The 27,559-nt window shown below is 47.1% G+C and overlaps 12 protein-coding genes across 12 annotated transcripts; 5 read left to right on the top strand and 7 right to left on the bottom strand.

Annotated features, from left to right (window-relative positions):
- Position 1: 1 nt before the first annotated feature.
- F5147DRAFT_630085 (uncharacterized protein) lies at positions 2 to 2,756 on the top strand. Its single transcript, XM_041432767.1, has 3 exons — positions 2 to 396; positions 452 to 2,380; positions 2,437 to 2,756. Exons 1-3 carry the CDS (start codon positions 201 to 203, stop codon positions 2,553 to 2,555), a joined length of 2,244 nt encoding a protein of 747 aa, XP_041296987.1. The 5' UTR covers positions 2 to 200; the 3' UTR covers positions 2,556 to 2,756.
- A 7-nt stretch (positions 2,757 to 2,763) lies between these two features.
- On the top strand, positions 2,764 to 3,879 carry F5147DRAFT_414370 (DUF1000-domain-containing protein). The gene is made up of 5 exons (XM_041429694.1): positions 2,764 to 2,859; positions 2,913 to 3,062; positions 3,118 to 3,342; positions 3,393 to 3,460; positions 3,518 to 3,879. The coding sequence occupies exons 1-5, from the start codon at positions 2,830 to 2,832 to the stop codon at positions 3,558 to 3,560; spliced, it is 516 nt and encodes a 171-aa protein (XP_041296986.1). The 5' UTR covers positions 2,764 to 2,829; the 3' UTR covers positions 3,561 to 3,879.
- F5147DRAFT_414383 (polynucleotide kinase 3 phosphatase-domain-containing protein) lies at positions 3,518 to 5,839 on the bottom strand. The gene is made up of 10 exons (XM_041429695.1): positions 5,546 to 5,839; positions 5,365 to 5,451; positions 5,054 to 5,312; positions 4,920 to 5,007; positions 4,751 to 4,868; positions 4,583 to 4,692; positions 4,464 to 4,533; positions 4,192 to 4,413; positions 3,936 to 4,138; positions 3,518 to 3,879 (listed from the first exon to the last, which is right to left on the bottom strand). The coding sequence occupies exons 1-10, from the start codon at positions 5,595 to 5,597 to the stop codon at positions 3,709 to 3,711; spliced, it is 1,380 nt and encodes a 459-aa protein (XP_041296985.1). The 5' UTR covers positions 5,598 to 5,839; the 3' UTR covers positions 3,518 to 3,708.
- A 206-nt stretch (positions 5,840 to 6,045) lies between these two features.
- Positions 6,046 to 9,721, bottom strand: F5147DRAFT_676822 (P-loop containing nucleoside triphosphate hydrolase protein). Its single transcript, XM_041436072.1, has 20 exons — positions 9,385 to 9,721; positions 9,269 to 9,332; positions 9,192 to 9,212; positions 9,113 to 9,144; positions 8,984 to 9,064; positions 8,809 to 8,925; positions 8,715 to 8,748; positions 8,562 to 8,663; positions 8,341 to 8,511; positions 8,012 to 8,287; positions 7,658 to 7,959; positions 7,459 to 7,608; positions 7,347 to 7,402; positions 7,266 to 7,287; positions 7,136 to 7,205; positions 7,052 to 7,087; positions 6,964 to 7,001; positions 6,830 to 6,907; positions 6,383 to 6,780; positions 6,046 to 6,325 (listed from the first exon to the last, which is right to left on the bottom strand). The coding sequence occupies exons 1-20, from the start codon at positions 9,643 to 9,645 to the stop codon at positions 6,220 to 6,222; spliced, it is 2,415 nt and encodes an 804-aa protein (XP_041296984.1). The 5' UTR covers positions 9,646 to 9,721; the 3' UTR covers positions 6,046 to 6,219.
- A 29-nt stretch (positions 9,722 to 9,750) lies between these two features.
- F5147DRAFT_676820 (ribosomal protein S5 domain 2-type protein) lies at positions 9,751 to 11,064 on the bottom strand. The gene is made up of 5 exons (XM_041436071.1): positions 10,762 to 11,064; positions 10,590 to 10,709; positions 10,430 to 10,532; positions 10,229 to 10,366; positions 9,751 to 10,177 (listed from the first exon to the last, which is right to left on the bottom strand). Exons 1-5 carry the CDS (start codon positions 10,920 to 10,922, stop codon positions 9,851 to 9,853), a joined length of 849 nt encoding a protein of 282 aa, XP_041296983.1. The 5' UTR covers positions 10,923 to 11,064; the 3' UTR covers positions 9,751 to 9,850.
- Positions 11,057 to 12,041, top strand: F5147DRAFT_676818 (uncharacterized protein). The gene is made up of 4 exons (XM_041436070.1): positions 11,057 to 11,247; positions 11,299 to 11,382; positions 11,433 to 11,510; positions 11,565 to 12,041. The coding sequence occupies exons 1-4, from the start codon at positions 11,065 to 11,067 to the stop codon at positions 11,589 to 11,591; spliced, it is 372 nt and encodes a 123-aa protein (XP_041296982.1). The 5' UTR covers positions 11,057 to 11,064; the 3' UTR covers positions 11,592 to 12,041.
- Positions 12,042 to 12,475: 434 nt separating this feature from the next.
- F5147DRAFT_676816 (galactose-1-phosphate uridylyltransferase) lies at positions 12,476 to 14,065 on the top strand. The gene is made up of 5 exons (XM_041436069.1): positions 12,476 to 12,630; positions 12,691 to 13,115; positions 13,164 to 13,455; positions 13,508 to 13,781; positions 13,836 to 14,065. The coding sequence occupies exons 1-5, from the start codon at positions 12,591 to 12,593 to the stop codon at positions 13,936 to 13,938; spliced, it is 1,134 nt and encodes a 377-aa protein (XP_041296981.1). The 5' UTR covers positions 12,476 to 12,590; the 3' UTR covers positions 13,939 to 14,065.
- A 4,386-nt stretch (positions 14,066 to 18,451) lies between these two features.
- On the bottom strand, positions 18,452 to 20,891 carry F5147DRAFT_769721 (uncharacterized protein; the record flags this gene model as incomplete). The annotated part of the gene is made up of 11 exons (XM_041441063.1): positions 18,452 to 18,517; positions 18,589 to 18,615; positions 18,668 to 18,764; positions 18,823 to 18,928; positions 18,983 to 19,215; positions 19,261 to 19,295; positions 19,347 to 19,468; positions 19,522 to 19,587; positions 19,642 to 20,292; positions 20,528 to 20,588; positions 20,640 to 20,891. 11 exons carry the CDS (start codon positions 20,889 to 20,891, stop codon positions 18,452 to 18,454), a joined length of 1,716 nt encoding a protein of 571 aa, XP_041296980.1.
- Positions 20,892 to 21,044: 153 nt separating this feature from the next.
- Positions 21,045 to 21,670, top strand: F5147DRAFT_769720 (uncharacterized protein; the record flags this gene model as incomplete). Its single annotated transcript, XM_041441062.1, has 3 exons — positions 21,045 to 21,167; positions 21,223 to 21,434; positions 21,487 to 21,670. 3 exons carry the CDS (start codon positions 21,045 to 21,047, stop codon positions 21,668 to 21,670), a joined length of 519 nt encoding a protein of 172 aa, XP_041296979.1.
- A 143-nt stretch (positions 21,671 to 21,813) lies between these two features.
- Positions 21,814 to 22,755, bottom strand: F5147DRAFT_820393 (uncharacterized protein; the record flags this gene model as incomplete). Its single annotated transcript, XM_041443668.1, has 2 exons — positions 22,141 to 22,755; positions 21,814 to 22,092 (listed from the first exon to the last, which is right to left on the bottom strand). Exons 1-2 carry the CDS (start codon positions 22,675 to 22,677, stop codon positions 21,814 to 21,816), a joined length of 816 nt encoding a protein of 271 aa, XP_041296978.1. The 5' UTR covers positions 22,678 to 22,755.
- A 1,004-nt stretch (positions 22,756 to 23,759) lies between these two features.
- Positions 23,760 to 25,133, bottom strand: F5147DRAFT_569339 (uncharacterized protein; the record flags this gene model as incomplete). Its single annotated transcript, XM_041430950.1, has 2 exons — positions 23,760 to 24,101; positions 24,195 to 25,133. 2 exons carry the CDS (start codon positions 25,131 to 25,133, stop codon positions 23,760 to 23,762), a joined length of 1,281 nt encoding a protein of 426 aa, XP_041296977.1.
- A 1,379-nt stretch (positions 25,134 to 26,512) lies between these two features.
- On the bottom strand, positions 26,513 to 27,142 carry F5147DRAFT_751595 (uncharacterized protein; the record flags this gene model as incomplete). The annotated part of the gene is made up of 3 exons (XM_041440192.1): positions 26,873 to 27,142; positions 26,731 to 26,813; positions 26,513 to 26,681 (listed from the first exon to the last, which is right to left on the bottom strand). Coding segments are annotated over exons 1-3 (432 nt in total), but the record flags the coding sequence as incomplete, so codon positions are not given.
- Positions 27,143 to 27,559: the final 417 nt, after the last annotated feature.

Below are 27,559 nucleotides of genomic sequence, written 5' to 3'. Positions count from 1 at the left end.
AGCTCGGTAACCGAAACTCAGAGTCATAGCCTTGCTGGCAATCCTCTGTCTGGCACAAGTCTAACATTAGCCTGCCTTTCCTGGTTGGCGTGGTTTATAGCCTACAAGGTTTTCTCGCAACCTAGCTCAGTGCTCGTTAGTTACTGAGACACTTGTTTCGACAGGTTTTTTTCTGTTGTCTTTTGGCTTATTATTCTGTCATGTCCGACCCCGATTCATCGTTGGCCTATGACCAGCCCGAACTCGACTCGCAAGATCACCTACCGGTTGAGAGTGCGCATTGGGATCACAATGGAATACCTCTGAACGGTCAACAAAACTGGGCGCTGGAACAGCATGCACTACAAGGCCCTACTGCTAATTACCATGGTGCAAACAACCATCTTCCAAACCCTGGTTAGTGATGTTCCGCTCTGTGTCTTATCGCTGCTTATCATTTTGTCGTCTCAAGCCTTTACACGCCATACTAATCTCTCCGTACCTTCCCTGCCCTCCCACAGTCAAAGATCAGAATACGACGACGTGCCACCACTGCCCAATTTCAATCCTTCAACTCTCGTAGACAGCATGAACGCAATGCACTTAGGCGACCCCCTACCCCGGGGGACAAGCGCAATGTCATACAGCTTTGACCCTGTTCCTCGTGCAGGAACTTCCATGTCGATGCAATCCCTCTCCCCCGATCAGCGCGGTCCATACCCGCCGCGATATGCGAGCACGTTGCCATCAGCACCTAACGTGAATATTACCCGTCCTCTACGACTTCGACATCCAGCCGAACGTTCCCACACAGCCGATGAAGCCTCGCTTTACTCTAATGATCCTCACAGTGGCCTCTCCGTGGACACAGATCTCGTGGACATACGTAATTATGACAACCAAGGGCAAAGTCCATATCCTTCTTCAGAAAGTTCCGTCGCACCCTATTCTCAACCCCCACCCTATCCACCGAGACAGTTTCAAGTTGGGCGGCAGGGTCCACCGGCAGCTTTGCCTCCCGCATACTACCCTCCTGGCCCAGGTCCTACACACCCTGGCCCCTCTCGTCAAGACGAGTATGACTACCTATATGCTGCTGCATCTGACGTCCTCGGTATGGGACCTCCGCCACCACAGCACCATATGCCGGTTTATCCTGCCGGCCCCGCGTACGGAAGCCAAGTATCTCTTCCTGTAAGCCAATCTACACCTTATCTTTCTCCCCCCGGTTCGGGACCCTATGGTAGTAGTGCGGGGATGTTGCCCTACGGTGGCCCATCTAACCCGTCAGTACCTCAAGGACTGGATGATCCTGAGTTTGAGCTTCGACCCTCATCGTTACAACGTTCTGCCTCCACGTCAGTTGATCCACGCACCAAGAAAACAAAGGCAGTTGATCTTACAGCCCCTCCGTTCACGAAGGAATATATCGACCAGTACCGACACCGTATCAAGGCCGATCCGGACCCTGAAGCTCATTTCTTATATGCAAAATATCTCATAGATGCTGCTAAAAAGATAGGAGCGGACGCCAAGGACCAGCGGGCTGTAAAGAAGTATCGTGACTTGCTCCTCCAAGAATCTCTCAAGACTATCCGTCGATTAGCGGAGCAGAAAGAAGCTTACGATGAGGCACAGTTCTTCCTAGCCAATTGTTTCGGGACAGGTTCTCTGGGTCTCCAAGTGGACCATGAACGCGCGTACCACTTGTACCTACAAGCCGCAAAACAGAATCACGCAGCAGCTTCATACCGTGTCGCTGTCTGTAATGAGATTGGAGCAGGCACGCGACGGGATCCGCAGCGGGCTTCTGCGTTCTATCGGAAAGCAGCATCACTGGGTGACACTGCCGCAATGTACAAGTTGGGCATGATTCTTCTACTTGGGTCTTTGGGAGAGCAGAAGAACCCAAGGGAAGCTATCAACTGGTTGAGACGGGCTGCAGAGCAGGCTGATGAGGAAAATCCACATGCACTTCACGAACTCGCCATGCTTCACGAAATGCAAAATTCACAATTGGTTATTCACGATCCCGCGTGTGCCAAGTCACTATATGAACAAGCAGCACGCCTAGGTTATACGCAATCCCAATACAAGCTCGGACAATGCTTCGAGTACGGCACGCTGACATGCCCTGTTGATCCTAGGCGATCAATAGCGTGGTACACCAAGGCAGCAGAGAAAGGGGATGCCGAGGCTGAGCTGGCTCTCAGTGGATGGTATCTGACCGGAAGTGAGGGTGTGTTAAAGCAGAGTGATTCTGAAGCGTATCTGTGGGCACGTAAAGCTGCCAACAAGGGCTTGAGCAAAGCAGAGTATGCTGTGGGTTACTACGCAGAGGTGGGGATCGGAATCAAGCAGGATATCGAGTTCGCCAAGAGGTGGTATATGAGAGCAGCAGGTGTGTACAAACGTTCTATTACCTGCACATCATTTTTAGCTCAAATTTCTGTATAGCACAAGGGAACAAACGAGCCATGAACCGACTGACGGAGATGAAGCGTATGGGCAATAAACGCTCCAACGTTGGACGTCCAACGCGACAGCAAGCCAAAGACGAATGTGTTATTTGCTAGTAACCCTGGAATGATCGCTATCAATTTCGCTGTCGAGCTTTTCCTTTTCCTAATGGCTACCCTTCCTTAATTATTATCGGCGGCTTTTATCAGCTTATCGCTTGAACGCTAGTACTCTGGATATTGATCTTGTACCTGCTGTCGTTGTTTTGCAGCTCGGCTGTGTTACTAAGTATGAGGGAATCCATGATGTGCCACACCCGGGTGTTCCAACGTTCAGAAACAGTACCTGTCACAGTCAACGCTCTCATCACTTATTTTCATCACTATCGGTATGGCATCTTCAAAAGGCGGCATGCAAGATGTTGAGAATAACCGATTGTGCCCCAGTCCGTCGCTGATTCACTAGATTCATAGGTTTCCCTTCTGGAGCACATTGCCAAAGCGCAATGCTTGAATGAGCAGGACGAACACACGTTGCAGTCCATACTTTCTTCCAAAGCACGAAACACATCACCTGCATACCTTGACAGCGATGCAGATGCAGAGTTGCTATTAAACATCGAGGTACGTACTACTCGCATCACGTTGCTCTAGGCAGCGTTGACGCAGGTCGTGGCAGTTCAACCAGGCAGTTCGTGTACGATCATTGGTCATTCAGGCGCAGGATCGAGGACCGGCGAAACTCAGGCTTCGTATCAACTGCTCTGCTATCGACTTCACCAATTTTGAGGACTCGGAGGATACCCAGGTCATCGAGCTAAAGGCGGATCAAGTTTCGAAAGATGCAACAACAAAGTTGATAACACTTCATCCCACAAAGTTCAGCCATGTGAACTCGCTTCATGTGAGTCCTGACCCCATGCGAGGACCTCAACCTTACGGCATACCGAACAGATCCTTGTTGAATCTGACCACGATAACACCAGAATCGATGCACTCGATATCTTGGGTACGCTTGTCCAGTAAGTTGTTTACATCCAGATGTTAACTTCGTGTATAATAATGTTACCACCATAAAGCGCAACTAAGAATCTTAGTGGGCTTGCACAACAAGCGGACTAGAATGATCATGGTTTGCATTTGACAACTTGTTACTTTGAGGCAATAAGTAACTTGAGTACGGAGTCCGTGCGTGGCACTGCGCCCTTCTGCAGCAAGAATACGAATCTCAAGAGTTGTGCTCAAGTATTACTACTAATGTGCAAGACTTTCATTTCCCGTCAATCTGAAGCCACATACTCCACCTCTTTTGTTCTTCCTCGGAACCTTCGAACACCCAATTAACCTTTATTATTTCTGAAAAGCCCTCTGTCAGTTGGGGCTCCTCGTAGTGGTTCTTGAAACCTATGAAGGCAACATATGGTATTATGTCGCGTCTCAACTAATGATCGCTGAGATTAGATTTGGGCAAGAGTTCGTGAGGTATCTAACATTTACCTCTTTTGAAGGATGAACATATGCACGGTAGAGGTTATTGTGCCATGCCAGATCCATTGAGCCAACGAACTCGATACATCTGATGCAAAGCGTCACGTTCCTGTAGACGTAAGTAAGTAAAAATACTCGCCGAACAGGAATATGAAGTTTCTTCGCGAGATCCAAATAATGTTTTCTAGTTGGAATATCTCTATTGGTATTGTCTGCCGGACCGTCATGTGTTTGGCCAGTTCATACAAGAACAACAGGTACTTACCAACTACACAGCTTGTACCAGCTTTGAGTGCCACTTCAGCTGCTTTCATGCATTTGGAACGACTGCCCAATGTATCTTGGTTGATGTGGGTGTACCCAGCAGGCGCGAAATGCCTCCGGAAAAAGGTCGATTTTCCGAGGCATGGAAAGCCCGAAAATACGACTAGTTCTGTCCCTGCGGCATCAGGAATGATTTGTGCCATAGGAGGGTCAAATAACGGTACTGCTTCACGAGTCAACTTCATTTTCAAAATATCCAAAAAACTAGCGAACATTTCGGGAGACCAGAAACATGGAATCCAGGAAGGGTATACGGCGCTGAGGGCAGTTGGAGAAAATATTCCTAAAGAGTTTCAACATGACATGAACACTTCCGAGCGATTGATTCTCACTTCTGGGGTATAAAATGAAATACCAACGTTAATCGCCCATTTCCTGTCAGTTGATGCAAAGTCATTTGTACGACCCGCAGCATCTCCAACAAAGAATGAAGCGTCATTATCTGAAAGTGACGCACATAAGATACTCGCAATGCATCCCACTATTCCTATGCCACTCACCTATCCGAACACCATCTTCTGCGAAAATACGTTCGAGCTCATCCCACATCCCTGGCATAGGTTTGCGGAAACCATCTTTGGTAGACGCAGCTAATATTCGAAAAGGTACGCTAGGAAGCTGTTCTCGTCTATGAGGGAACGGATCAGGGAAGGAGACAGCGGTGCTTACAGCGGCAGAGATGAGAGGAATCTTCTTTTTCCAGCCCTCCAGATGTTGTTGCTTTAATGCTTGATTGGATATCAATATGATCGAGTATCTGCGAAGATTGAGTCGTAGCTTGGCTTGGCATGCTTTGGACATACCCTTCTCGATGTAATTCCTCCAACTTCACAGGCACACTAGCTCTCCACCACTCCCAGTGCAATGCGGCTTCCTTGCTTCGATTTTTGTGGTTTGATTTGATCACTGTTCCATCGAGGTCGAATGCAGCTACTTTCGGTGTGCTTTGTGGTATCAGATTGATTCCGTGCAGACACGTGCGCTTCGGGCCTAGAGCAGGTTTTAGCCATTGGAATGAGGACGATGTAGAGTCCGTGCTAGGTTTGGTGAAGAATGGGTGTACTGGAATAGCGCATCAGATGTAATTTTACTACACACAGGAACTATGGCTCACTTTTGGCTACTTTTCGAGAGGTCATCGTGGAGTCACTGCCATTATCAGACTCGCCACCCAGATCTGAAACAGTTCGCTTCCTCGATTCTGTGATAATGTGACTGAGCAAACAAGGTACAGGGTGCTCTCACTTCGAGGACCGAGGCTCGAATAAAGCACAGTAGAACAGGTTAACACGAACCTGATTGCTGCATTTGCTTCGAGTATGCCATACCCTTGGGGGTTGTTGGCATGTTGTACAATTCTGCACGGGCACCCCCGAGCTTGCGGACCTCGCGGACGCGTCGTGGTTTCAGTGTCACACGAACACGCAGTGCCTTCAGTGTACGACTAGTCTTCCTTTTATTGGTTTGTCTACAGGAGATTATTTTCAGCCAAAACGATGGCGAGTGGAAATACCAGTACCGCCAATTGGCCCAAAAGTCACTGAATTATTGGTAGGAAGTTGAGCAAGCTTAAGATGTATTGTTGACACAAGGCTAAGTTCAACTACTGACATAATAATGGAAAGACTCCTATGACTACGTGTTTCGTCGGCATACAATTACAAACGACAAAAGCAGTGTTTTCTAGCGCACTGCAATTGTTTATACGGACCTCCATCATGATCGTCGATATTCAACAACTTCAAGAGATACATTTAATCTATTTGCGTCGACAACCGAAGAATAAGATAGCCTTGCCAATATAGTGCACAAGTGCGCGCTTTTGGAATAGATGCAATTTCTCTGCAACGACCGGCGCGGACGGCTTGTACATGATATAGACATAACGTAGAAAATACACAAGAGTAACTAGCATGATACAGGACTGAGTGGTGCTTGACATTATCTGGTATATGAAACATATTATCTTTTAATCGTGACCCTCTTTCGATAGAACGCTAGAGTCAGGAGGGTGGTTGTCCTCGATGTCGAGAGAATCACTATCAGAGACCGTGATGTGGACAACATCACCATTTCTATTAGAAATCATCAACATACATGAAAAAAATTCAAACACATAACAGTCTTCGTACCTGATTGTCCCCCTCAACAACTTCTGTGCAAGAGGGAACAGTACATGGGTACGCACGACGCGAGCGATCGCGCGAGCACCATAGATATCAGAATAACCTTTCTCGACAAGCCAGTTGCGAGGTTCTGCCTCAATATCGAGCGTTATCCTTTTGTCCTTCAAGCGTGAAGCAACATCCTTCAGCCTCAGTGCCACAACATCTAGAATTGACCTGCGAGATAACTTGTTAAAAACAAGTATTGAGTCAAGGCGATTGAGAAGTTCAGGGGGAAAATATTCTGTCGTGCGTTCTATGACAAGATTCTTGGCCTCCTCCGTGACAACACCATCTGGATCACAGGATGAACTGTGAGCTAATATATCGCTTCCGAGATTGCTTGTCAGACAAATGATGGTATTCTAAGAATGGATTGAGTGCACTATGCTTCATCAACAAAGAACTACATGCCTTAAAGTCTACTTTTCTGCCTTGGCTGTCAGTAATGCTGCCTTCGTCGAGTATTTGTAGAAGGATCATGGCCACATCCTTCGTGAACAGCAGCTTTAGGCACAGTTCGAACTATCAAAGCAGAGATGAAGTACCTTGTGTGCCTTCTCAAGCTCATCAAGTAAAATGACCGCTGTGGGCAAGCATAGGTGGAATGTAAATACTAGGGCTGGATCAACTTACCATACGGTTTGCGTCGAACAGCTTCTGTTAACTGACCTACGCACAAAGGATGAGGCTGAATGGCACATGAGAGAAACAACTAACCGCCTTCTTCAAAACCGACATAACCTGGAGCGGCTCCAATTAGTCTCGAGATCGTGTGTCGATCATGGTACTGTGAGTTTACGTGAACCAGTCATGTAGAACAACTGAAGGAAATTTTGAAACCACGAACCTCGGACATGTTGATATTGATACTAGTAAATTTTGCATGAGTTGAATATAATGTCAAAAGAATATTCTGGAGGGGACTTACAGTCCTCTCTGCTCATCGTTGAAAAGAAACCCAGCTAGTGCCTTTGCTAATTCTGTCTAAGGGTTCATGAAATCAGAATTATGTGACGAACAAGGCCAGACACGCAGTTTACCTTGCCAACACCAGTAGGACCAAGGAATAGAAATGAAGCCACAGGTCTATTCGGCGCCTGTAAACCAGCACGTGAGATGCGGACAGCGTCGCTAATCGCGGCGACAACATGATTTTGGCCAACAACTCGTTCTTTGAGGGCGTCCTCCATCTATCGAAAGTCATTAATAGTTCAGGTAGAGACTGGTAGTGAGACGAACATGAACAAGTTTGTCTCTTTCACCTTTCAGAAGATTCTGGACAGGAATGCCTGTGGCCTTCGCAACGACGCGAGCGATATCGTTGCTTGTAACACGGTCATGCAACATTGATAGAGGACTTTCTTCAGTGTCGTCCTTCATCTCACTGTCCTTTGGGAGCTGACGTTCGAGCTCGGGGATTGTCCCAAAGCGCAACTGGGATGCTTTGTCATACTGACCATGACGCTGAGCAACTTCGAGTTCGTGCTTTGCGTCCTCCAGCCGCTTTTTGAGATCTTTGATCCGATCTAGTCTTGCCCGTTCTGGAGATGAATTTAGAAACTATTGCATCTCATGACAGTAGAATTACCGCACCATTTTGCCAGATAGCAGTGAGCTCCTGCGCCTCCTCCATTTTGATGCGCAGCTCCTCCTCAACCTTGGCCCTGCGCTCGACGCTAAAAACATCGACTTCGTTCTTCAGGCTTTCAAGTTCGATCTGAAGAGTCATAATCTCGCGCTCGAGTGCTTCCAGTTCATCTGGTTTTGATTCTTGAGCAAGGCGTAGGGCTGAAGCAGCTTCATCGACAAGGTCAATTGCCTTGTCAGGCAGATACCTGTCTGATATGTAGCGCGCGCTGTAGACAGCAGCTAGTAAAAAATTGCATAAGCCCTGGAGACGTAGTGCAAAGATTAATTCAGACCTGTCACAAGAGCGCTGTCCGCAATTTCAACGCCGTGGTGTACCTCATAACGTGATTTAAGTCCTCTTAAAATTGATATGGTGGTTTCAATAGTTGGCTCATCTATCGAAACAGGTTGAAAGCGGCGTTCAAGAGCTGCGTCTTTGCCAATCGTTTTCCTATATTCGTCCGCTAGGTGCGACTTGTTATGGTACTCATCTCGAAATAAAGGTTCCACATACGCGTTGTAGCTCCCACGAGCTGGAGACCACGAGCCAAAGCAGGTTTAATCATTTGGCCAGCATCAATGCTCCCCTCCGCTTTTCCGAGGTTGAAAAGCGAATCTAAAAATGATATTCAACTTTGCTTGAGGACAAGACTGTAGGTGCACTCACGGACTTCGTCAATGAAGCAGATCACATTTCCTGCCTAATGATTTGATGAAGTTAAATGAAAGACTCCTACCGACGGGATTGGATGGTAACTCACCTCCTCCTCGATATCACGGATAAGGGCCTTGAATTTCTCCTCGAATTGTCCGCGAATCCCGGAACCAGCCATGATAGCTGCTAAGTCAATCGACAGGACACGTTTATCCTGCAAAGACTAAACATACTGTGATTAGCAGTTATCGGCGTGTGAGTGCTGAAGCTGATGAACGTACTTCCGGTACTTCTTTAGCAACAATCCTGCTTGCGAGACCTTCCAAAATGGCGGTTTTCCCCACACCAGGGGGACCAATCAACTACAAATATTATCTAGTCTTCGTCTGAATGTGACGGGTTTGACTTACCACAGGATTAGACTTGGTACGTCGGGACAATACTTGGAAAGTTAGCATCACTCCTTTGAATTTGTAAGGTAGGGCTCACTCTGTATAGTTCTGCGAATTTCTACAAGGATATCGATTTCAAGGGAGGCAAAACTACAGCGGTGTACGTGCGCTCACCATCGTCACGCCCAATGGTAGGGTCTAACTTCCCATTCCTGGCCATTTCCGTAAGATCGACACTCTAAGGCGTATGTGAGTGATAAGACGCGGTGATGGTACGACGACAGACTGACATATTCTTTCAGCGCGTCTCCTTTCTGGTGCTGCTGCTGCATAAACGCGGGGAATCCACCAGCACCACCCCCTGCACCTCCTGGAGGCTGCGATGCGTAGCTGCGTATATAGCGACCTGGTATTACTGGTAACCGCCTCCTACTACTGTGCGGCTGGACGCGCCCAGCGAGAGCGAGAACTGCTGGGTCATGACGTAGTCCGAATGAGACCCTTGAAAGCTTTACAGATTTCGGGATTACTGAGATAACTTTACGTGACATGCAACTGAAGACTAAGAGACTCAGAGCAATCGAATGGAGATTCTTAGCTAGAGAATGTGTGAAAGGCAAAACTTCGGAGACAGTAAAAACGGAATCACGCCCCTGTTGACGATCTTTTTTTTTGAGTTTTCTTCCCAAAAATTACATAATACTTGGCTAAGGCACCAAATATTGTGAAAAGTTAAGCAACCTTGATAAAAGCTATCTATCTCACTTCAACTGTCCTACCCTCCCAGTCTTCCAGCAGCCTAGCCTCGACCCGCTTGTCAAGATCTTTGACCAGAATGGAAGTTACGTTAATTAATCGTAGGACTTCCTCTGGTGCCGTCGGAACCCCCCCTGCTTTGTGTAGGACACATATCTCGCGCTGAGCATTCATCGCTATGCTCATCAAACCTGCACTCAGCCTCTGCTCAAGCAAAGATGGGTCCACCACGGGTCGCGTCAATGCATCCGGGAAGAATGCGAACGTCACACAGAAAGGGGTGTGATGTATTGCAAGCGAGATGGGTGCACGTTCAGATGGCGAGTGCTGTTGGAGAAAAGTCAACAGTATAAGCAGCAAAGTCGTCTCAATACGTACAACGATGACTTCGTCTCCAATGACTTCTACTTCCGGCTTTCTGAAGTGCTTAAAAGCTACGATGCCAGCGAGACATGAACAATCGAGTATGTTACCGGCATCAGTGAGGACATGAACTGTCAATCGCAATTGCCAGACCTGAAATTTTCATCGTTGACCCATTCAGTGTCATATTACTCATCGGAGAAAGACTTCACCTACTCGTTGACCTGCCAATATGCACAAAGATTCCTTGTCAATAGTGTCACTTCTTCGGAGGACCTTGTCCAACATGCGGGTAAGGGTGACCTCTTCTTCTGAAGGCCTGGTGGAATTGTTGGTTATGGCAAAAATAAAATATAGATAGATGGCACGCACCTACCGACCAGGTTCATAGTCCGGAGACGCCATAGGAGAGATTTCAGAATGTATTGTAATAATGCCTTCAAAGGGTCGTTCTGGCAGCGGTTTGACCATTTTGGCGTCTAATTGTGCAATTACGCTGGCACCTGTCTTGTATCTGACAACACGCACGAATCCTCATGGATGCTTACCGTGTTTTGCCCATTGCACATTCTACCCAACCTAGTTCAGGGCCAAAAGTGAAGGTCGGCGTTCGAAAATCAAGCATATCGCGACCGTCCAGTCGCAGAGACTGCTTCAGAGCATCATAAAGAAACTTCTTCTCTGGAATCGATGGCGAGGGTGGACGCATGGAAGGACGAAAATAATCGAAGTGTATATGTACAAGCTGTTGATCTGGCTCGTGACAGAGAAGTACTGAGATCAAAACTTTAGAAAATCTTGAAATAATTTTACATAAGTATATATATGTTACCTTGTTCTTCACAGCGACCATGGTTCGGTTAATCACCCACAATTTACTCGCATGCCATGTCAAAGGATGTACTACAAATAATTTTCCACTCATATTTCAGGATGTCGAAGTTGAACTACAAGAAACAGAATTCAACCCTGACTTCATCCGGAATATGCTGTCTCGATTGGAATGGACTGCGTTGGTAAATGCTGCGAAGCAGGTGCGCGCGATTGCATAACTGATCCGAGCGAGTGGCTCATGGTCGATTGAGGTCGGAGACACATCGCTACCTCCAGAACAACCAGACATGATGGACGACGAGCTACTTCAGAAGCTTCATCATGTTTTAATGGAGGTACTAGGTACCTTGATCACTTCCTCAAGTTTGTGCTAAATTTTCCCTAGATCAATGTTACTGATGGTGCGATGGTCTGTCAAAATTGTAACCACATATACCCCATATCTAATGGGATCCCAAACATGGTGAGCTACGGCTTGTCTCGAGACTTTCGATTGTATAACTGAGATTCTCTGCAGTTATTGGCCGAACATGAAATCGGCTAAATCATGAATAAAAAATTGTAGCTTACTCTGAGATTTTGCTATTGGCCACTTCATTCTCGATGGCAAGGCGCACTATTAACCTCAAAAATGACCTTCACGTGTTGGACATGTTCCGTCGATCTTATCATGCACTCGATCACAGTGTTCGCGACCGACAACCATGGGTATTCAACAGGTTCCTAATAAATAGCAATGCTGTGACACAATCCGCATCTCTCTTATGTGCACTGGTGTCGCCAGACCTAGAGGATGTGTAGTACAACGATAAATTATTCCAGCACGCCCTTTCTTTATGACCATAGATGGCCTCGATGATCGATGTTCCGAACTGTGGGTAATCAAGGGCAGCCTGAGGAAGCGGAAGGAAGTGTTCCGTTCAACTCAGTTTCTTACTGATTTTGTAGAAGTGCGTAGTCTCCTCGGCCAAGGACACCCACCTTCCATCGTCGACTATAGGTCCAATTTTCATAGCATGAGCAGCGATCGACACTACCGAGGTAGCCGGTAGGGGTTTCATTAAATATGAGCGCGCGGCTGTAGCCATCAATGGCAATATACCCATGGTTTCAGCAGCTTATAAGGTGCCATTTATTGTATCCGTCACAGAGAACCAAATATCCGTGTAGGAGACCGTGATCAGCGCAATCTGGGAACATCTTTGAAGCAAGATAACCATCTTTACCAGTCAAGTAACACATGCTGGAAAAGGAACAGGGAGGAGACTGTTGTCTTGAGCCCCTTCGAGAGTTCAAACGTTCACTGCCGTATCGAATTGATTTATGACAGCACAATGATGGAGTAGTCTGCACAATATAGTAGTATTTCGTGAATGTTGGTTTATAAACTTTCAACTGAGTTAATTACCTGTTACACTTAGGCTAGAACATGCATCTAGATCACACGCATCATGGAGTCTCTTGGATAAACAAGCTTTGCTACCAGTCATCGCGGCTCGTCGTTTGAGTCTGCCTTCGAAGTTCGACGCTTCTTAACATCAGTATGGAGCCCTTCGATCCAACTACGCATCCTCACAGACGCTGTAAGTCCTCTTGTTAAGATGACCTCGACGAAACAATGATTGACCATGATACGGTCACAGATAATCCATTGACTAACACACACATTCTCGTCTCACCTCATCGCACCAAACGTCCTTGGCTAGGTCAGACTGAGCCCACCGAGCCGTCAAACTTCCCCCAGTACGATCCCGCATGTTACTTGTGCCCTGGGAATACTCGAGCGGGCGGTAAGGTGAACGAAATGTACACTTCCACCGTGGTATTCGAGAATGATTACGCTGCCGTTCTTCCACCCCCCGGACCTGTCACACCTCAGGCTGCACATCCACTCCTGACTGTCGAGCCAATTCAGGGCGCGTGCGATGTTGTATGTTTCCATCCCCGGCATGATCTCAGTTTACCGACCTTATCTCTGTTGGACGTGGAGAATATTGTGGATGAATGGACTCGTGTTTACATGAGGAGGGGGACTGAGCCTGGCATTGAATATGTGCAGATATTTGAAGTATTCGACTTTGACCAGATCATCGCACAAGTCCTCATTTCATAACAGAACAAGGGAGCAATGATGGGGTGTTCCAACCCGCATCCACACAGCCAAGTATGGTCGCTTTCCACCGTGCCTACCCTCCCCGCGAAGGAACTTGCTTCTCTGCATAACTATGCATCTACCACCCACGTACACTCTGGCGTTCCAACTGGGCCTGATGGACATGCGTGCCTATTGTGCGAGTATGTGCACCATGAGCTGTCTGTTCCAGAAGACGAAGGACGCATAGTCGTTACAAATGAGCATTTCGTTGCGCTTGTGCCGTGGTGGGCGTATTGGCCCTTCGAAATCATGGGTGTGTCACAAGTTACTTGTAGCAAATGCTAGCTCTTAACACGACATCACAGTGCTCCCTCACAAACGGCACATTTCGTCCCTTGTACATTTCACAGTTGATGAGAAGCACGCATTTGCAGACATCATGTTGCGCGTGACGAAGCGCTACGACAACATATTCTCTTGCTCGTTTGCATATGCGATGGGCGTTCATCAACGACCACTTCCCCCACGTCGAGATGATGATGGGATGTATGTGAAAGATACAGACGATATTGCACATCTGCATGTGCACTTTGAGCCTCCACTCTTACGGAGTGCTAGTGTGCGCAAATTTTTGGCGGGGTGAGTTCTACCACAAATTATTGGCTCGTTGACACAAGCTAATATGATTGATAGTTTTGAAGTTATGGCGGAGCCGCAGAGAGACCTTACCGCAGAGCAAGCTGCCAAGACACTAAGAAATTGTTCTGAAGTTCACTACCTCCTCGCTGCAGAGTAGTCACATGATAACACCCGCCTGGACAAATGATTTATTTTATAGAAGTTCTTCTCTGGCTATTACTATAGTCATCAACAGATTTCTGGTTCTTTGCCATACTTGAAAAATCAGATATGGCTAAAACAGCTTTGCAGGCGTACATGAGACCAGCCGTTAAATAGAGCATGCCGACCTTACTCCATTCGACATGCTAGTGAATAGTGATTCCGGTACCGAAGATGAGAATGACCATACAACACGGCACGTCAAGCGGGACAGTCGACAAGGCCAGCAAGACCGGCAAGTACTTAGCCCAGCAGTATCGCACTGGTCACCAACATGCAAAACCAATCGCGATAGAAAAATGCAAAACATCCGGACATGAAAACGACAACAGACAAGGTTGGTGTCAGGCTCCAGGTCCATCAAAAAAGAAGGCGAACAAGCGACACAATTGGTGAGTCAGCGAGGATGAACAGGACTGACTGTTCCTGTAATTACCCTTTGTTTGGGCTGGTACAGTGTATGAGGATTGTAACATCATATCGTGTATCAATAGTACTTCTTTCCAGTTTCAAGGCTGTAGATATTTAGAAACGCGAGGTTGTTCGCGACCACAAGTTCACGCGTGTTACAATAATTGTTGTGAAAAATTCTGTGTGTGATACATGAAAACGCATTGTGTTTAAGAAAATCAGCAATGGTACACGAGGTCGAACGGTACTGTATGTAATTCGTAATTACAAAAATAATGAGTGAGGATGAAGATGGACGCTGATACCAGCAATAGATCTCGATCAGTGAGTTGACGGTGGAGTAAATTACCAGGTCATGTTCATATGTTGGTAAAGATGTGCCAACGTAAGCAATAGTCCGTGTGAATAAAATAAAAATTATAATCCAAAGTGACATAGCGATGCAAGAAAGCCCTACCGTCATGCATCCCTATGAGGGACCGTATTGGACAAAATAAAATCAAAACGATAAAGTAAATAAATGGGTGACTATCCGTAGGCAAAATAATGCGGTGAAGGTGAGGAATCTTGACTATAGGTGAAACGCTAAAGCTAACGGGGGTTCTACAGTAAGACCAGGATACGAGAATACGACTCGACCCAAAGGACAGCTACTGAGAGAAGTTCCTCTTTAATGTAATGGAGGGAGTCTTCACCAACTAGACAGGTGGTAACAGGCGCGCGAAGGCGCGAGAAGATAACGCGCGCGTAGGCGCGAGTAAGCAAATGCGAAGGCGCGCGAAGGGCACGCGCGAGCGAAAGATGCGAGGGGCGCGCGCGTATACGGAAGCGTGCTTTTGAGCGATGGGGGAGAGTGTTCAAGTATAACAGATGCGCGAGCGATGGTAGAATAGTGAAGTATAATCGGATTTCAAGTACTAAGGTGCACTTATACAATTTGCAGTATACTCAGATAAGGGAGAAGGGAAGGAAGTAAGTTAAAAGGAGCTTTCCCTCTATTTAAGAAGGGAGATTACGCTATGCGGTGCGCTTCCGAGCGTGGTACCGAACCGAGTAACCATATCAACTCTAAATATATTCTAAAGCCTATGATAGACTTTCTATATGTAAGCGCGGAGATCGGACCGAAGGTACGTCAATTCAGTGAAAGGGATAAGAATAACGCACCAGTAAATCAGCGAGGACATAGGACGGACGGACGGACAAGGGTACGAAGGCCTAAGGGGAGGCGCACGAGCGCGCGCGAAAGGCGCGAGTGCGTGTAAGGCGCGCGAACGAGGCGCGTACGTAGGGCGCGCGCGTGAGAGCACGTATGACTGATCCTTCGGATAAGAGCTGGAACGTGTAGGGAATTATGTGGGTAATAGGGCCGTATATTCCGCATTGAGAGGCGCGAGTCTCTACAGTGGAATAGATTATAATGGACTTTGAAAGATATTTGCAAAAGATAATCTGTACAGAAAACACAACCGTAACGCATCTGGAATAAAATAATTCAGTCAAAACTGCAATGGACGATCTACTACTACAGTACCACAATCTGGTGAATGGCGGAGAAGAGACAGCATTTCTTGATGACGAAGAACACGCGAGGATGTTAGCAGCTACACTCGTTGCTGGAATAGAGCTAGCTCGACTTGATCGTGTTGAAACCCGGAACCCTAAGCGGCTGTACCTTTGTCGTGCCCAGCGGTGGTCGCAGGAATACGTTAGTACACACATGAAATCAAGTCTTTAATGAAAAAGAAACAGTCGTGGTAGCTTGGGGAACGAGTTGTTTTCGCAATTCTAGACTTATAGGGAGAGAATGGTGTCGGCACTGCTCACCTCGTACCCTGGCCGGTCGCAGTGGTACGTGTCAGCGTCGTCTGCTGATAGCAATCTTAAAATTTCAGCTAAAAACTTCGCCAGGGAGCTCAGGGATGGGACTGCATATATTGAAAAATGTTTGGACCAGGTGGCAACCATCGCCATGCTGAACATGTGTCAGGCAGACCTCAAGTCATGGATTAGTCAGCAGATAGCTTAGGCGTAGTGGCCCAAAATGGATTTAATCCGTCATTTATAATCTGGAATAATCTGTAAGGCCCCCCCCCCCCCTTCTAGATTTAGAGTTTGTAAGGGGGTCAAAAAATAATGTTTTGGAAATTCGATGCAAATGAACAGCGGCATCGCGGCACGACTTCCTTAAATGGTCTCTTTTATTCTATCTTATTTTATTCCGCATTATTTCAGCCTATGGATAGTCACCCAATCGATGTTATAACTAAAACTCGAATTGATTTTACAAAAGTCATCCACGTGGCTTCTCAAAACTCTAAATCATTTCACAAAAAAAAAAGTTGTCCACATGGCTACCAAATCGGGATGTTATGTACAAAAGTCGTCCACCTGCTGGCTCAAGTCATCCCATGCTCACCGTTATCAATGGCGAGCTCAAGGCGGGTCCCACCCTTTGCGCGTCGGGTCACATGTCACCAGTCACGGTATGGCAGGTGCGTGACACTCGTACCAGCACTTGCTTGGTATAAGTAATTAATCAACCACAGCAAATGTACATTTGCGCCAGGCTCTGCAATGTATGGTGATGTGCCATTGTCATACAATATTCTTTGCAGAAGAGAGGAAACTGAAGCGTGATGTTTGCTTGGGTGTCTCTGTAGGTAAGTAGTAAATAAATAACTATCATTCAAGGAAAATGCAGGTACATCATGCACCCGCCTGTGTGATGCGTGACACGACGCGCGGCGCTGCGTGGCTCATTGTCGGCGACAATGAGGACGACAGTAGGAAGTACTCTACTGAAGGTACCATGTGGACGTTGTGCCAAAAATAGAGTTCTGAGAAGCCACGTGGATGACTTTTGGTTATCATCCAGAGATTTTTTGGGTTTAATATAAGTTATACGAAGCTAATTGGCCGACAAGCGGTTGCGTGTCTGTCGCGGAACTTCGAGTCTTGAATAAGAGTCGTCCTCTACTTCATGGGCCTGCGTGTGCGCTGGCTTAAGCCCTACTATGGTCGCGCAGCCACATGTATTCTTTTTAGGCCTGTTTTTCATCGGGCAACACTCCCGATCGTCTTTCAAACTCCTCCTCTCCTATAGCGGAGTTTGAGGTTCGCCTGGCGGGTAACGATTGTAAGGGGCTCTCATCTCTTTCTGACCTCCTCTCGTCGTCTCGCCAGGTAGGTTGCCTGTAGTTTTATATTACACGATTAATCTCTTTCTGACCTCCTCTCGTCGTCTCGCCAGAGCATTTTTTGTGTTACCCACCACTCCCACCTACATTGTTCTAGCGGTCGAGACTTAATTTTTATCATCCAGAGATTTTCGAACATAACACGACTTTTGGCATGTAGATATTTTATACAAAAATGATTCAATTTATTATTGTCTCCTCTGGGCCATCATACATCCCAGTATGTTTGAACTCATGACAACTTCCGACAACCAGTGTGCTTTCATTTTCAGTGTGTATCGTTACATATCATCTAAAAAAGAACATCAAATCCACGGTGGTAATCATGTGTACATTGAATCCAATGACACAATGATTACTGATCCCCAGTGAAAACCCACTGTTCTGAGAATGGCTGAGGTTGCGTGAGATTGTCTAGAATGAGCGACACAATCTCAACAGAAAAATGAGACTAATAGCACATGTGCAATTGTGTGGGATTGTGCACTATTGTCGCTGATTGTGTGCATGCAATATTTTCACGTTACCCTAAATTGTGCCAGATTTGCTGGTATTGTGTGGCTGCAATGCTCGTTGCATCATCCTAGATTGTGCCAGATCTGCTGGTATTGTGTAGTGTAGTATACATTACAGATACACAGATACAATAAAACTCGGCACCAATGGCACCCGACAGCACATCCTGTCACCGTCCGTTCCAGCCCATACTCCATGCAGCTATTCCTACAAGTCGACCAGGAGGTGACCAACTTGAACGATCCTGAGAGGCCATGAGATCACAAGAAGTTCTGGGGGAGGGAGCGCTGTGGTCCGCTATTGCTGACAGGGATCCTGGTGCGAGGATGATCAAGATAGACACTAAGAGACAGCGAGGTCGCAAGAAGTCGGAAGGAGAGTGATGTCACTAACGGGGCCATTCACCCGCTGCAACCTAGTTGGAAGAATACCGTACCTGTAAGTAGGTAGGTGCAACATGTTCTAGTCATAGTACGTACTTTCGTGGTAGCGAGCTCATCATATGACTGATGAATATATGTTAGTCTAAGCCAAGGAAAGATGAGATGGAAGGCGCACCTTCTTCTGCGCTCCTGACAGTCCATCATAGTGGATCTTGAACTCGGCTGCTGATCCAGTCTTGTTACGAGTGAGCCACTCACGTGCACACAGGTTGCTGTGATGAAGTCGATCAATATGTACAGTAGCAAAGAATCCTACCAATGCAGACGAACCGTCCATTCTGTGCTTTCCCGATCTGCATCTTCCTTGACTTCTTTGCCAGCACATTGAGAGGTTTGCTGGTAGAGGCATCCAGTGGAGGTACCATGTCAGAGGTTGCTGTTGGAAGAAGTTGAAGTTGAGTTGGTTGTCCAGTCATGTGGCGGTACTCACTGCTAGGAGTTGGCATCGGGTCAGCAGCAACTTGAACGGTGGCTGGTGCGTGGACATCGGAAATGATCACAGAGCCATCTGGGGAGTGTTCTGGGGTCGGTACAATGGAAGGCATGGGTTCACTAGTGGGCTGTGTAGTTATTGGTTCATCTGCTGGAGCCGTATGCTGAACTTCAGAGGAGGAAGGTTGAATTATTGGGGGTCGATTAGCGTTAGTAGGTTCAACAGTAGTACTAATATCAGTCAGTTCGAGTTCTTGAACAAAAAAACAGGCTTACAGTGGGTTTGCAAATTTCAAGGGCCGTGCACGGAACTACAAACAAGTGTCTGAGTATGACGTGACAATATCAAGATAAATACATACTCTGGCAGGGGCGCTAGATGTGGTCGTCTCCTTTGAGGAACCAGCAGTGTGAGGCTCAGCGATTGTTGAAATGGGATGGTCGTTACTAGTGGGTGAATCTGGTGGGGTATTCCCATCTGGAACTATTGCCAAGTGAAGGCGGTGGGATCACAAAGAATCAAACTAAATGACGTACCAAGGGATTGACTAGTTGAGTCCATGACTTCTGAGACTGGTAGTGATGGTGATGCGCTTTCAGTGGCTATTAACGTAGTAGATAGTTAAATGATTATAGAGATAAAGTTGATTAACTTACTAGATGTCTCTGAGGACTTCCGCTTCTTACTGGAATTTGACCTGATGTCAAGCGGTTCCGAATCGCGGGTCTGCCGTTTGGTGGTCTTAGTGTTGATATTAGTCTTTGTGTCAGTATCCTCAGCATCGTCAGAGTCCAGCGTCTCGAGGCTATCAAAATCGATGATGTCTTCTGCCTTTGGCTTGCAAGTCCCTTCACGATCCAAGCGGTTGATATGATTCTTGCGCCAAGAGGTATAGCTAGCAGTCGCAATGGCATCACATTTCCAGTTGCCGTCACAGTAGCCAAGCTCGGGGAAGAATGTTACCATTTCTCGGTAGTACAGCTTACTAGCAGATCCCGATGCTGCTCCCCAGCTTTTGGGAGCCTCATTGATGTTCCAGATGTCCACAAACACCCGTCGGGATGTGGTACGTATTGCTGTGACACGCTCCAACGGAATAGGCCTATTACTCTTGTCAACCACGAAGCGCAGTGGATGCGACTTTTCGAGCTGGGTCGACGGTTTTTCCTGGAGCTTCTTCCAGTCTTCCTTCGTCCATATGAACTTGCTGGGGAAGTCGGCACGATTGTAGGATGGGACCGAGATTTCCTTTGCCTTGAGCGTCACAGGCAGACTCTGAGGGGGGAGGGTACTGAGGCCAACAGGGTCTAGAGTTAGTGAGAGGGATTCTGCAAGCTTGGTATAAGCAGCCCTAGTAAACCGACAGTTAGATACCAGAAAACCCAGTGATTCATTGAAAAGACGCGCTGATATAAATCCCGCTCGCGTGCCAGCATTTGTTTGTCTGTCCGCAGCTGTAAAATATCGTTCTGTAGGACTTTAATCTGAACATCAAGACGCGTATATGCGCTGCAAGTTAGTACATCTATCTAAAAAAATTACTCGGTGAGGCTTTGACCTGCTCTTCGAGTCGCATATATGCGCTTAACAGTCCATTTCCTCCCTAATCATGGTGTTCAGTTAATTAATTTACGATATTACTGTGACTCCTTACCATAGGTTCATGCTCTTGCTGCATAAGAATGGGTGAGTTTGCTGGCCTCTGTTGAAAAAACGGGTCCAGGGATGGAGAGATCATGCCATCAGAATGCAACGACCCATTCGAATCAGGGGAGGGAGACATGGTATCCTGCTGGCCACCAAAAGGACGTGAACTACCTGCAAATTGATTGGGAATATTAGGGTATGGAGTTTTGTAATTCTCCGAGGGTGTAAAGTTATTATACTGGGGGAAAGAATAAGACATGGTGGTGGTATAAGAGAAAGATGTTCGACGCGCCCAAAAACGCATCCCAAAACGCCAAAAACGCGCTCACATGACCTGCTGGAAAATTCCGAAGTCTGGGGATATTTCATTAAGTCCTCGACATGGAGGATTTCATATCATTCTAATACCCTAATGCCTATCATAATTGACTCTGTTAATATGTTGGAGGATGTTATTTTCCTCGATATTGACAACATTGTTCCTTCCTGGGACACATACTGCTTTGCACTGGATATCCACTCTCCTGGACGCAAGGTAAATTTATTTATTCTCAATGCATAGTAAAACCTACTATCTCACACATATGCAGAGAGTTGTGTTACGCTTCAAAGATGCTCAAATACTTCAGTTGAAAAACGGTAAGGATGAGGAAGACAACTCACCACTGGCAGAAGAAGGGACGGTGGCCGAGGCATCAGAGGATGATGAAGAGTTGGTGGTCGAGACATGGGAGAAAGAGTCAGCGGTCCAGACTTCAGAAGATGAGGAAGAAGAGTTGGTGGTCCCAGTTCCCATTCCTCTGTAGATTTCCAATGCCTCACTTTACTGCTTACTTACTTACTTCTTGCAGCAGCGCCTCTCCATGTGACCTTCTTACCAGGCGCCTCGAGAACCCCAATCCAGATCCAGGCAATCCCACTGCACCATGGCGCTACTACGTGCGTCCAATTGATGAAACTCATCTTAGCGCCAAAGCTGAGAAAAGATATGGTGAAGAGGAGCTCCAGGAGAGGTTCAAGAAGCCACGTAAAGTTTGATTTTCCCCTTGCACTTACATATGCATTGCTCATTCACTCAACAATTTGTGCGGCCATCCTTACTGTACTCTCACTAGTGTATTTCTTGTCATGTAGCATTAATATTGCAATGTAGTTCTTGAAACGTATCAATAGGACTAAATTTAGAGGAACTCAGCTTTGGGATGCGCTGGCGAGCCAGGCTGGTTGGACTGGGAAGGACCGGTAGGGGGAGACAGAGTATCTGTACGTCCGTGTTGAATGAAAGTGTTGCGACGATCGATCGTAGAGTTGCCTAGACGAGTCACACAGTGGCGGACATTACGCACACGCTCAGCTTCCTCGTCTGCTACATTTGGTGATGGTATTGACGGGCGCAAGGAGGAAAAAATTGCCTTCCAGTGACGTCGCGGAAAGGAAAATGTTGGGCGTTGATAAGGATTCTGAAAGAAAGGGTAAGCGTTTGAAATATGTACTGCAAGGAGTCCTACCTCCACCACATCTTCATACCCGTGGTCACGTTCCTTTTGGCTCACAAGGTCACGCTCCGTGGATACATCAATAAGGCTGAGGCGTTGGTTGAATGAGAATGTGAGGAGGGGTGAAGATGCGAGGGCAGGTGAGAATGCGAGGTCAGGTGAGAGATGGTATGCGATGATTGTGATGAGGAAAATGTCAATGGCATGGGTGAAAAGGTCTGATGTCGTGCAGAGGTTGTCGATGACTGGCGCGTACGCTCCCCCATAAATGCGGGAGGCGAAACGCTGTGGGACGACATGTAAAGAGAATGCAACGAAGATGCCGACGCCGGCTGTGAGAACGAGTGTGGGGCTAAGCTGCTTGACATCGTATGCAACGAGGAGAGTGCAGCAGGAGAGCGTGTGGTTGATGCCACAGGAGGCGACTGCGCGGCTGATTGGGTCAGCGCCATGTGGGGCGAAGCTAGAAGAAGCGGTGGAAGGACGTGACGACGGTTTCTTGCGTGACGACTGCTCATTCGAATTGAGAAGGTGCTGCTGAGGTTGCATCGTCTGAGGCCTAGGTTTCTTCGGAGTGAGAGGCGCTAGTTCAGAGGTGACAGACGCGAGACCAGAAGGAGAATACAAGCTAGAGCTAGCCAACACATAATGGTGTCAGGTGGATGCTCGTGAAGGGCTGAGACTATATGGGGGAGTGTGGCCAATTGGGCTAGGGATATGAGACAACATTGGTTGAGCGGATGGTTGACGTAAATGAGAAGGGATAATGTGTCAGCATAGAGAACGACGCGACCGCGAGAGACAACAACGCACATGATAACCGTATCTTCTAAAAATGTACTGAGTACATCTGGGAGTGAGGCTGAGAACAGCGGCTGGATGATGATGATAGTATTAGTGCAGGACGAAGAGCAGTGCAACCAAAGAAAGGCTACGGGGAACACCGCAGATCTAGCTCAGATCTTGAAGCATGGTGCGCCGGATCTAGCTCAGATCCACCCAAAGGGCCTGAGCCATGGTAGACAAGACCCGTCGACGTTGAGCCAACCGTGCAGCTTGGATGAAGACAAAGAGTCGTTGATTCGTCAGCCAGGTCATGTGCTTTGGTGTTTTACACGCCTGTGGTAAAATCAGTGAATAAAACCAACTTACTTCATCCTCCTCTATCTATTGCACTCAACGTCACGCGGCCCCTGGCTCAACGCATTGGCGCAAGATAGCCCAGTCCTGCCCAGCAGAATCTTAGTGTACGTGGCTTTCTCTTCAATCTCATTTCCCTTCAATTTCTCATTCAAAAACAAAAATACTCATGTTATAACTCACTTATAGATCAAGCGGTCTGCCTTTGTGCACCATCTCTTTTGACACCACAGCTGCTACCTCGCTGCTTTCCTCTCTCCTCTCTTCCGAATCATCAGCTGGGAAGAGTGTACTCTCATCCGGCACTGTTCCTACCACCATTCCTACTCACTCTTACCACTGTAACGTCTCCTTCGTCCGGTGGATGGTTGTAGACAAGGCAGATGTCCTGTTTGGTGTGTTTTCAACTCGAGCTATGTGCACGTTTACTGATTCTGTACAGATCCAGACTTTCAATAGTCTACTCTTTATCATCATAGGTAATCTTCGATCTACTCATCCCCATCTGCTTCATCTTCAACCTCCTCATCAACAGTTACCAGCCCAAGCCCCGGCTTCTCGAGGAGAAAAAAGCGATCCTCTACCACTCCTGATTGGAGTTTAGGACGGTGAGGTATCATGGCAACAATGGACTGGATGGATTTTGCACTGACTAGCTGCAGTGCCTCATCACCATGATATTTACACGACCAGACAGTCTGCATCGATTTCTGGAGTAGTTCTGGATCTGGGCGAGAGTAGACAGAAACCATTGCAACTGTAACGAAGCGATAGATCTCGTCGTCATGGTACTCCAACTCCCCGTCATTTTCATTGTTGTTTATGTCGTCTGCCTTAATAGCGAGCTGTGCATAATATAAAACCTGTGCGATTTCATTCCTGTCATTGATGGTCACCTGAATTTACAGTGAGAAGCTGGTCATAACATCAGGAGAGACAGTCACCTTGACGTTTCGTGCCATGCGGACCTTCTCTGCAGGCTTGAGTGTTTCCTTCCATGCACAGCGAGCAACCTGGCCGTTTGGAAGCCGCAGTCTTGCCCAGCGCTTGAACTTTGGAACAGGTGCATCCAGGAATTCACCAATAACTTGTGACTCGGCTTCACTTGGATGATAGTTGTACCTGTCACGAGCCCTGAGGAGAACATAACCACCTCCGAGATTGACAGAATGATTCGGAAGTGGATTGTCAGGTGGCTCTAAGTCAGGAATCATGACCTTGAGGGCATTTATCTGACACCGGCGAATGGCAAGAAAAGTGAGGTTCGAAAATGGATTGGAAGGCTGTCGTATTTCCATCCCCAGCATGCCAATGACACGTTCCATGGTCCACTGTGCATAACATGCAGACGGACCTGATCGAAAACCTTCGGTTGCTAGATGATTCCCCTGGTGAGCACATGGCCGAACAAAATGGATTCGGTCTGCTCGTCGCTGATAGTATATACATTCGAACTCATACTCCCATTCACAGAAACACCTGTGAGCCTCCTGTATGTCTTCGAATGTGAGGCTATGTTGACTCATGATTTGGACACCTCGTACAAACTTGCAGAAGTTTTGCCAGTACTTGTCGGGCAAGATACCATAGAGAAGACCTGGGCCAAGGCCCCACAGCCATAGGATAAACTCCCAGGCTTTGTAGTAAGTGTTGATCTTTTCGGCAGGATTGCGTGGGGGCCGATCAAACGAACCAGGGAGGTATTGTGCACATGCAGCTACGGAGGCACCATGATCCATCCAGACAGTCTTGTCTCGGAATACGGCCCAGTCCCATGAGTCTTTATCATCTGTGGCATCACATCTCATTGTGCCACGCCACAAATCAGTGAAGAGTGAACCCATATTGGGGCCCTCAAAGTGCATGATATCGGGGGTGAAGCATTCGGGAATGCCAAACATGCGGTTGGGCAAGAGGCCAAGCAATATGCTTGGCTTGACGATACCTGTTTCAAGCCGCTGCTGATTATACTGGGCTGTTGTTGTAGTGGAGACGACACGGTAAAGATTGTCGACATAGTCAGAACATGGTGATAATGAAAGTTGGTTGACATCAATGTCGTCGTGATCACATCCAGAAACAGTATAGTTGAGAGGCTTGAGGAGTACAGGGTAGTATTGTGGCTGCCCATGCTTGTGATGTCCCTTAAGACCACAGTACATCCTGCACCCATTCTTCCCGGTATGCCCGACCATTGAGCTCAGACAAAGTAAGCCAGGACCGTCCGCGGTTCCAAATGCGAAAAAGAGATCCGACTTAAACATTCGGTCCTTGGATGCGTCCCATATATGAAGCCCTTCCTTCTGCAAGCCCACGAGATGGTGTAGACCAGGAAAAAGGAAGGATTCGATGAATTTTGGCTTATTAGGCCCAGGTATGATTCCACCCGGAAGGATGTACTTCTTCTTGTAGCGTAGATCAGGAGAGAGATTAATAATGATCCAGATATATATCCAGCAGTCAGACTCCTTGCTCTCGTAGAGTTGGGCGCCATCAATTGATAACATGAGAACGATATCATTGTCTTGAATCTTTCCTTCGTTCACAGCTTTCAGATATTCTGTACCCGTGATGATATCATCATATATGGAAAGCTTGCCATCTGTAAGTTCAAGCTCCTCGAAGATGCGTTTTGTCCGCTCATCACGATAGCACATGTTGGCTGCTGCTGCAGGGTCTCGATAAAGCGTCTGAAGTTGTGGACCGATGGGGACAGTGTGAAACACCTTGACAGGTGACTTCACTTTGCCATTAGAGGCTTCGTATTTGATCTGATCATAGCGATAAGAATGACAATGAGGACAGCGGTCGAGAAGTGCGTAATCTCCTGTGAAAGCTGTGCAGCCCTCTGCACACATGTCATCTACAATGGACTCAATCCCGCTCATCTGTGCAACAATACGCTTGATTTTGTGGTGGGAAGGAAAGTCTGTGTCTGGATAGCATCGTAGGACAGCTTTGCGGACATTATTGTAAGCTTCTACAGCAGAATGTTCCAGTGCAAGATAGGTATCGATAGCTAAACGCAGATGGGGATCCTCAATTTTAAGTTGATGCTGAGGAGGGTTTCGGAGACGATCAAGAGCATCTGGATCAAGTGGCGAGAGACTGTCATCTAAAGTGGAGCGTCGAAGGGCCTGAATAAACGAAATAGATTGCAATATATCTTTCTGCCCACCGATACTTGCAAGACGTTGTATTTCATCTAAATCGATATCTTGTATGGTGCGCCGGTCCTCGTCACCAGCAGGAGGGTCTGGGGGAGGTGTGGAATGGTCCTCGTCACCAGCAGGAGGGTCTGGGGGAGGTGTGAAATGGTCCTCGTCACCAGCAGGAGGGTCTGGGTCTGGGGGAGGTGTGGAATGGCCCTCGTCAGCAGCAGGAGGGTCTGGGAAATCATCCGCATAGTTGCCCTGCTAATATGACTCAAACAATAGTTGGTAGGTAATCGACTTTACTTACCTCATCTTCTGTAGCATTCTCATCAAGATTCATATCCACATCACCACTTTGAATTGAGCGTGTGTGCTCTCTTGTTAGCTCCGCTAACATATAGTCACATTCATTAGCGCATTGATGTTGTAGATAATGGTTCTCAACTTACCAGAGGTACTTGATGAAGCAATTGGAGCATCTGTTTGTACCCGAGAGGCTAAGAGTGCTTGAAGTTCTGGAGTCCGTGTGTTTGCACCACCATCCTGGGCTTTTAAGCGGTAATACTGAGATTTGGAGACGGTCTGAAGGCGGCCCTTGCGCATGACTTGATACTCTTTTGGTGGTGGCATGCTAGTGGGCGAAAGTGTTGTGATGGTAGAGCTGTCAGGTGCTAGATGCAACGTGCAATGATATTGTGCGTGCCAAATGCAACATGCAGTGGCAACAATAAGAGGTAATCGATCTCGCACAATTTCAGACCAGTGCTATTATTAGCATTAACTTCGCCAGCCAATCTCACACAATCTCAAAGGCTTCTCAAATTCACGCACAACCCCACACAACCTCAGCCATTCTCAGAACAGTGGGTTTTCACTGGGACTGATCTCGAAGGTTGGCATGTTTTGCGAGGTATACACGCGTCATAAACCACGTGCATGTATTGTGCTGTTTGCCACAACATTTTTACGCTCCATCGTGATAGACCTTGCTCCGCATTGCGCAAGGTAATGGAGTGATATATACAGTCACCTTCCATTGTAGCAACTCACGCTTTGTAAATACAATTTTCAACCAAAAGCGCTCCCCATCTTCTACAAAGACAACCTTATCCAACCCATGCACACCAATACCGCTC

This window comes from Suillus discolor, assembly GCF_016758755.1.
Source record: "Suillus discolor strain FC423 chromosome Unknown F5147scaffold_8, whole genome shotgun sequence".
Taxonomy (NCBI): domain Eukaryota; kingdom Fungi; phylum Basidiomycota; class Agaricomycetes; order Boletales; family Suillaceae; genus Suillus; species Suillus discolor.
Note: the sequence above shows the minus strand (reverse complement) of the source record. Positions and strands in the feature narration are given on the sequence as shown.

Bases quoted from the DNA above. Each gene is read 5' to 3' on its own strand.
- F5147DRAFT_630085 (XM_041432767.1), top strand. From the start codon at position 201: ATGTCCGACCCCGATTCATCGTTGGCCTATGACCAGCCCGAACTCGAC. The intron at 397-451 runs GTTAGTGATGTT...TGTCGTCTCAAG, and splicing joins CAACCATCTTCCAAACCCTG to CCTTTACACGCCATACTAAT. The intron at 2,381-2,436 runs GTGTGTACAAAC...ATTTCTGTATAG, and splicing joins GTGGTATATGAGAGCAGCAG to CACAAGGGAACAAACGAGCC.
- F5147DRAFT_414370 (XM_041429694.1), top strand. From the start codon at position 2,830: ATGGCATCTTCAAAAGGCGGCATGCAAGAT. The intron at 2,860-2,912 runs GTTGAGAATAAC...CTAGATTCATAG, and splicing joins CAAAAGGCGGCATGCAAGAT to GTTTCCCTTCTGGAGCACAT. The intron at 3,461-3,517 runs GTAAGTTGTTTA...ACCACCATAAAG, and splicing joins ATCTTGGGTACGCTTGTCCA to CGCAACTAAGAATCTTAGTG.
- F5147DRAFT_414383 (XM_041429695.1), bottom strand. From the start codon at position 5,597: ATGCCAACAACCCCCAAGGGTATGGCATACTCGAAGCAAATGCAGCAA. The intron at 4,869-4,919 runs GTAAGCACCGCT...AGACGAGAACAG, and splicing joins TTCCTCTCATCTCTGCCGCT to CTTCCTAGCGTACCTTTTCG. The intron at 4,534-4,582 runs GTGAGAATCAAT...GAAACTCTTTAG, and splicing joins TTTCATTTTATACCCCAGAA to GAATATTTTCTCCAACTGCC.
- F5147DRAFT_676822 (XM_041436072.1), bottom strand. From the start codon at position 9,645: ATGTCACGTAAAGTTATCTCAGTAATCCCGAAATCTGTAAAGCTTTCA. The intron at 9,145-9,191 runs GTGAGCCCTACC...TAACTTTCCAAG, and splicing joins AATTCGCAGAACTATACAGA to TATTGTCCCGACGTACCAAG. The intron at 7,609-7,657 runs GTTCGTCTCACT...GACTTTCGATAG, and splicing joins AAAGAGACAAACTTGTTCAT to ATGGAGGACGCCCTCAAAGA.
- F5147DRAFT_676820 (XM_041436071.1), bottom strand. From the start codon at position 10,922: ATGCGTCCACCCTCGCCATCGATTCCAGAGAAGAAGTTTCTTTATGAT. The intron at 10,710-10,761 runs GTAAGCATCCAT...GACAGGTGCCAG, and splicing joins TGTGCAATGGGCAAAACACG to CGTAATTGCACAATTAGACG. The intron at 10,367-10,429 runs GTAGGTGAAGTC...TGAAAATTTCAG, and splicing joins GCATATTGGCAGGTCAACGA to GTCTGGCAATTGCGATTGAC.
- F5147DRAFT_676818 (XM_041436070.1), top strand. From the start codon at position 11,065: ATGGTTCGGTTAATCACCCACAATTTACTCGCATGCCATGTCAAAGGA. The intron at 11,383-11,432 runs GTACTAGGTACC...AATTTTCCCTAG, and splicing joins TTCATCATGTTTTAATGGAG to ATCAATGTTACTGATGGTGC. The intron at 11,511-11,564 runs GTGAGCTACGGC...GATTCTCTGCAG, and splicing joins CTAATGGGATCCCAAACATG to TTATTGGCCGAACATGAAAT.
- F5147DRAFT_676816 (XM_041436069.1), top strand. From the start codon at position 12,591: ATGGAGCCCTTCGATCCAACTACGCATCCTCACAGACGCT. The intron at 13,116-13,163 runs GTATTCGACTTT...ATTTCATAACAG, and splicing joins AATATGTGCAGATATTTGAA to AACAAGGGAGCAATGATGGG. The intron at 13,456-13,507 runs GTGTGTCACAAG...ACGACATCACAG, and splicing joins TTGGCCCTTCGAAATCATGG to TGCTCCCTCACAAACGGCAC.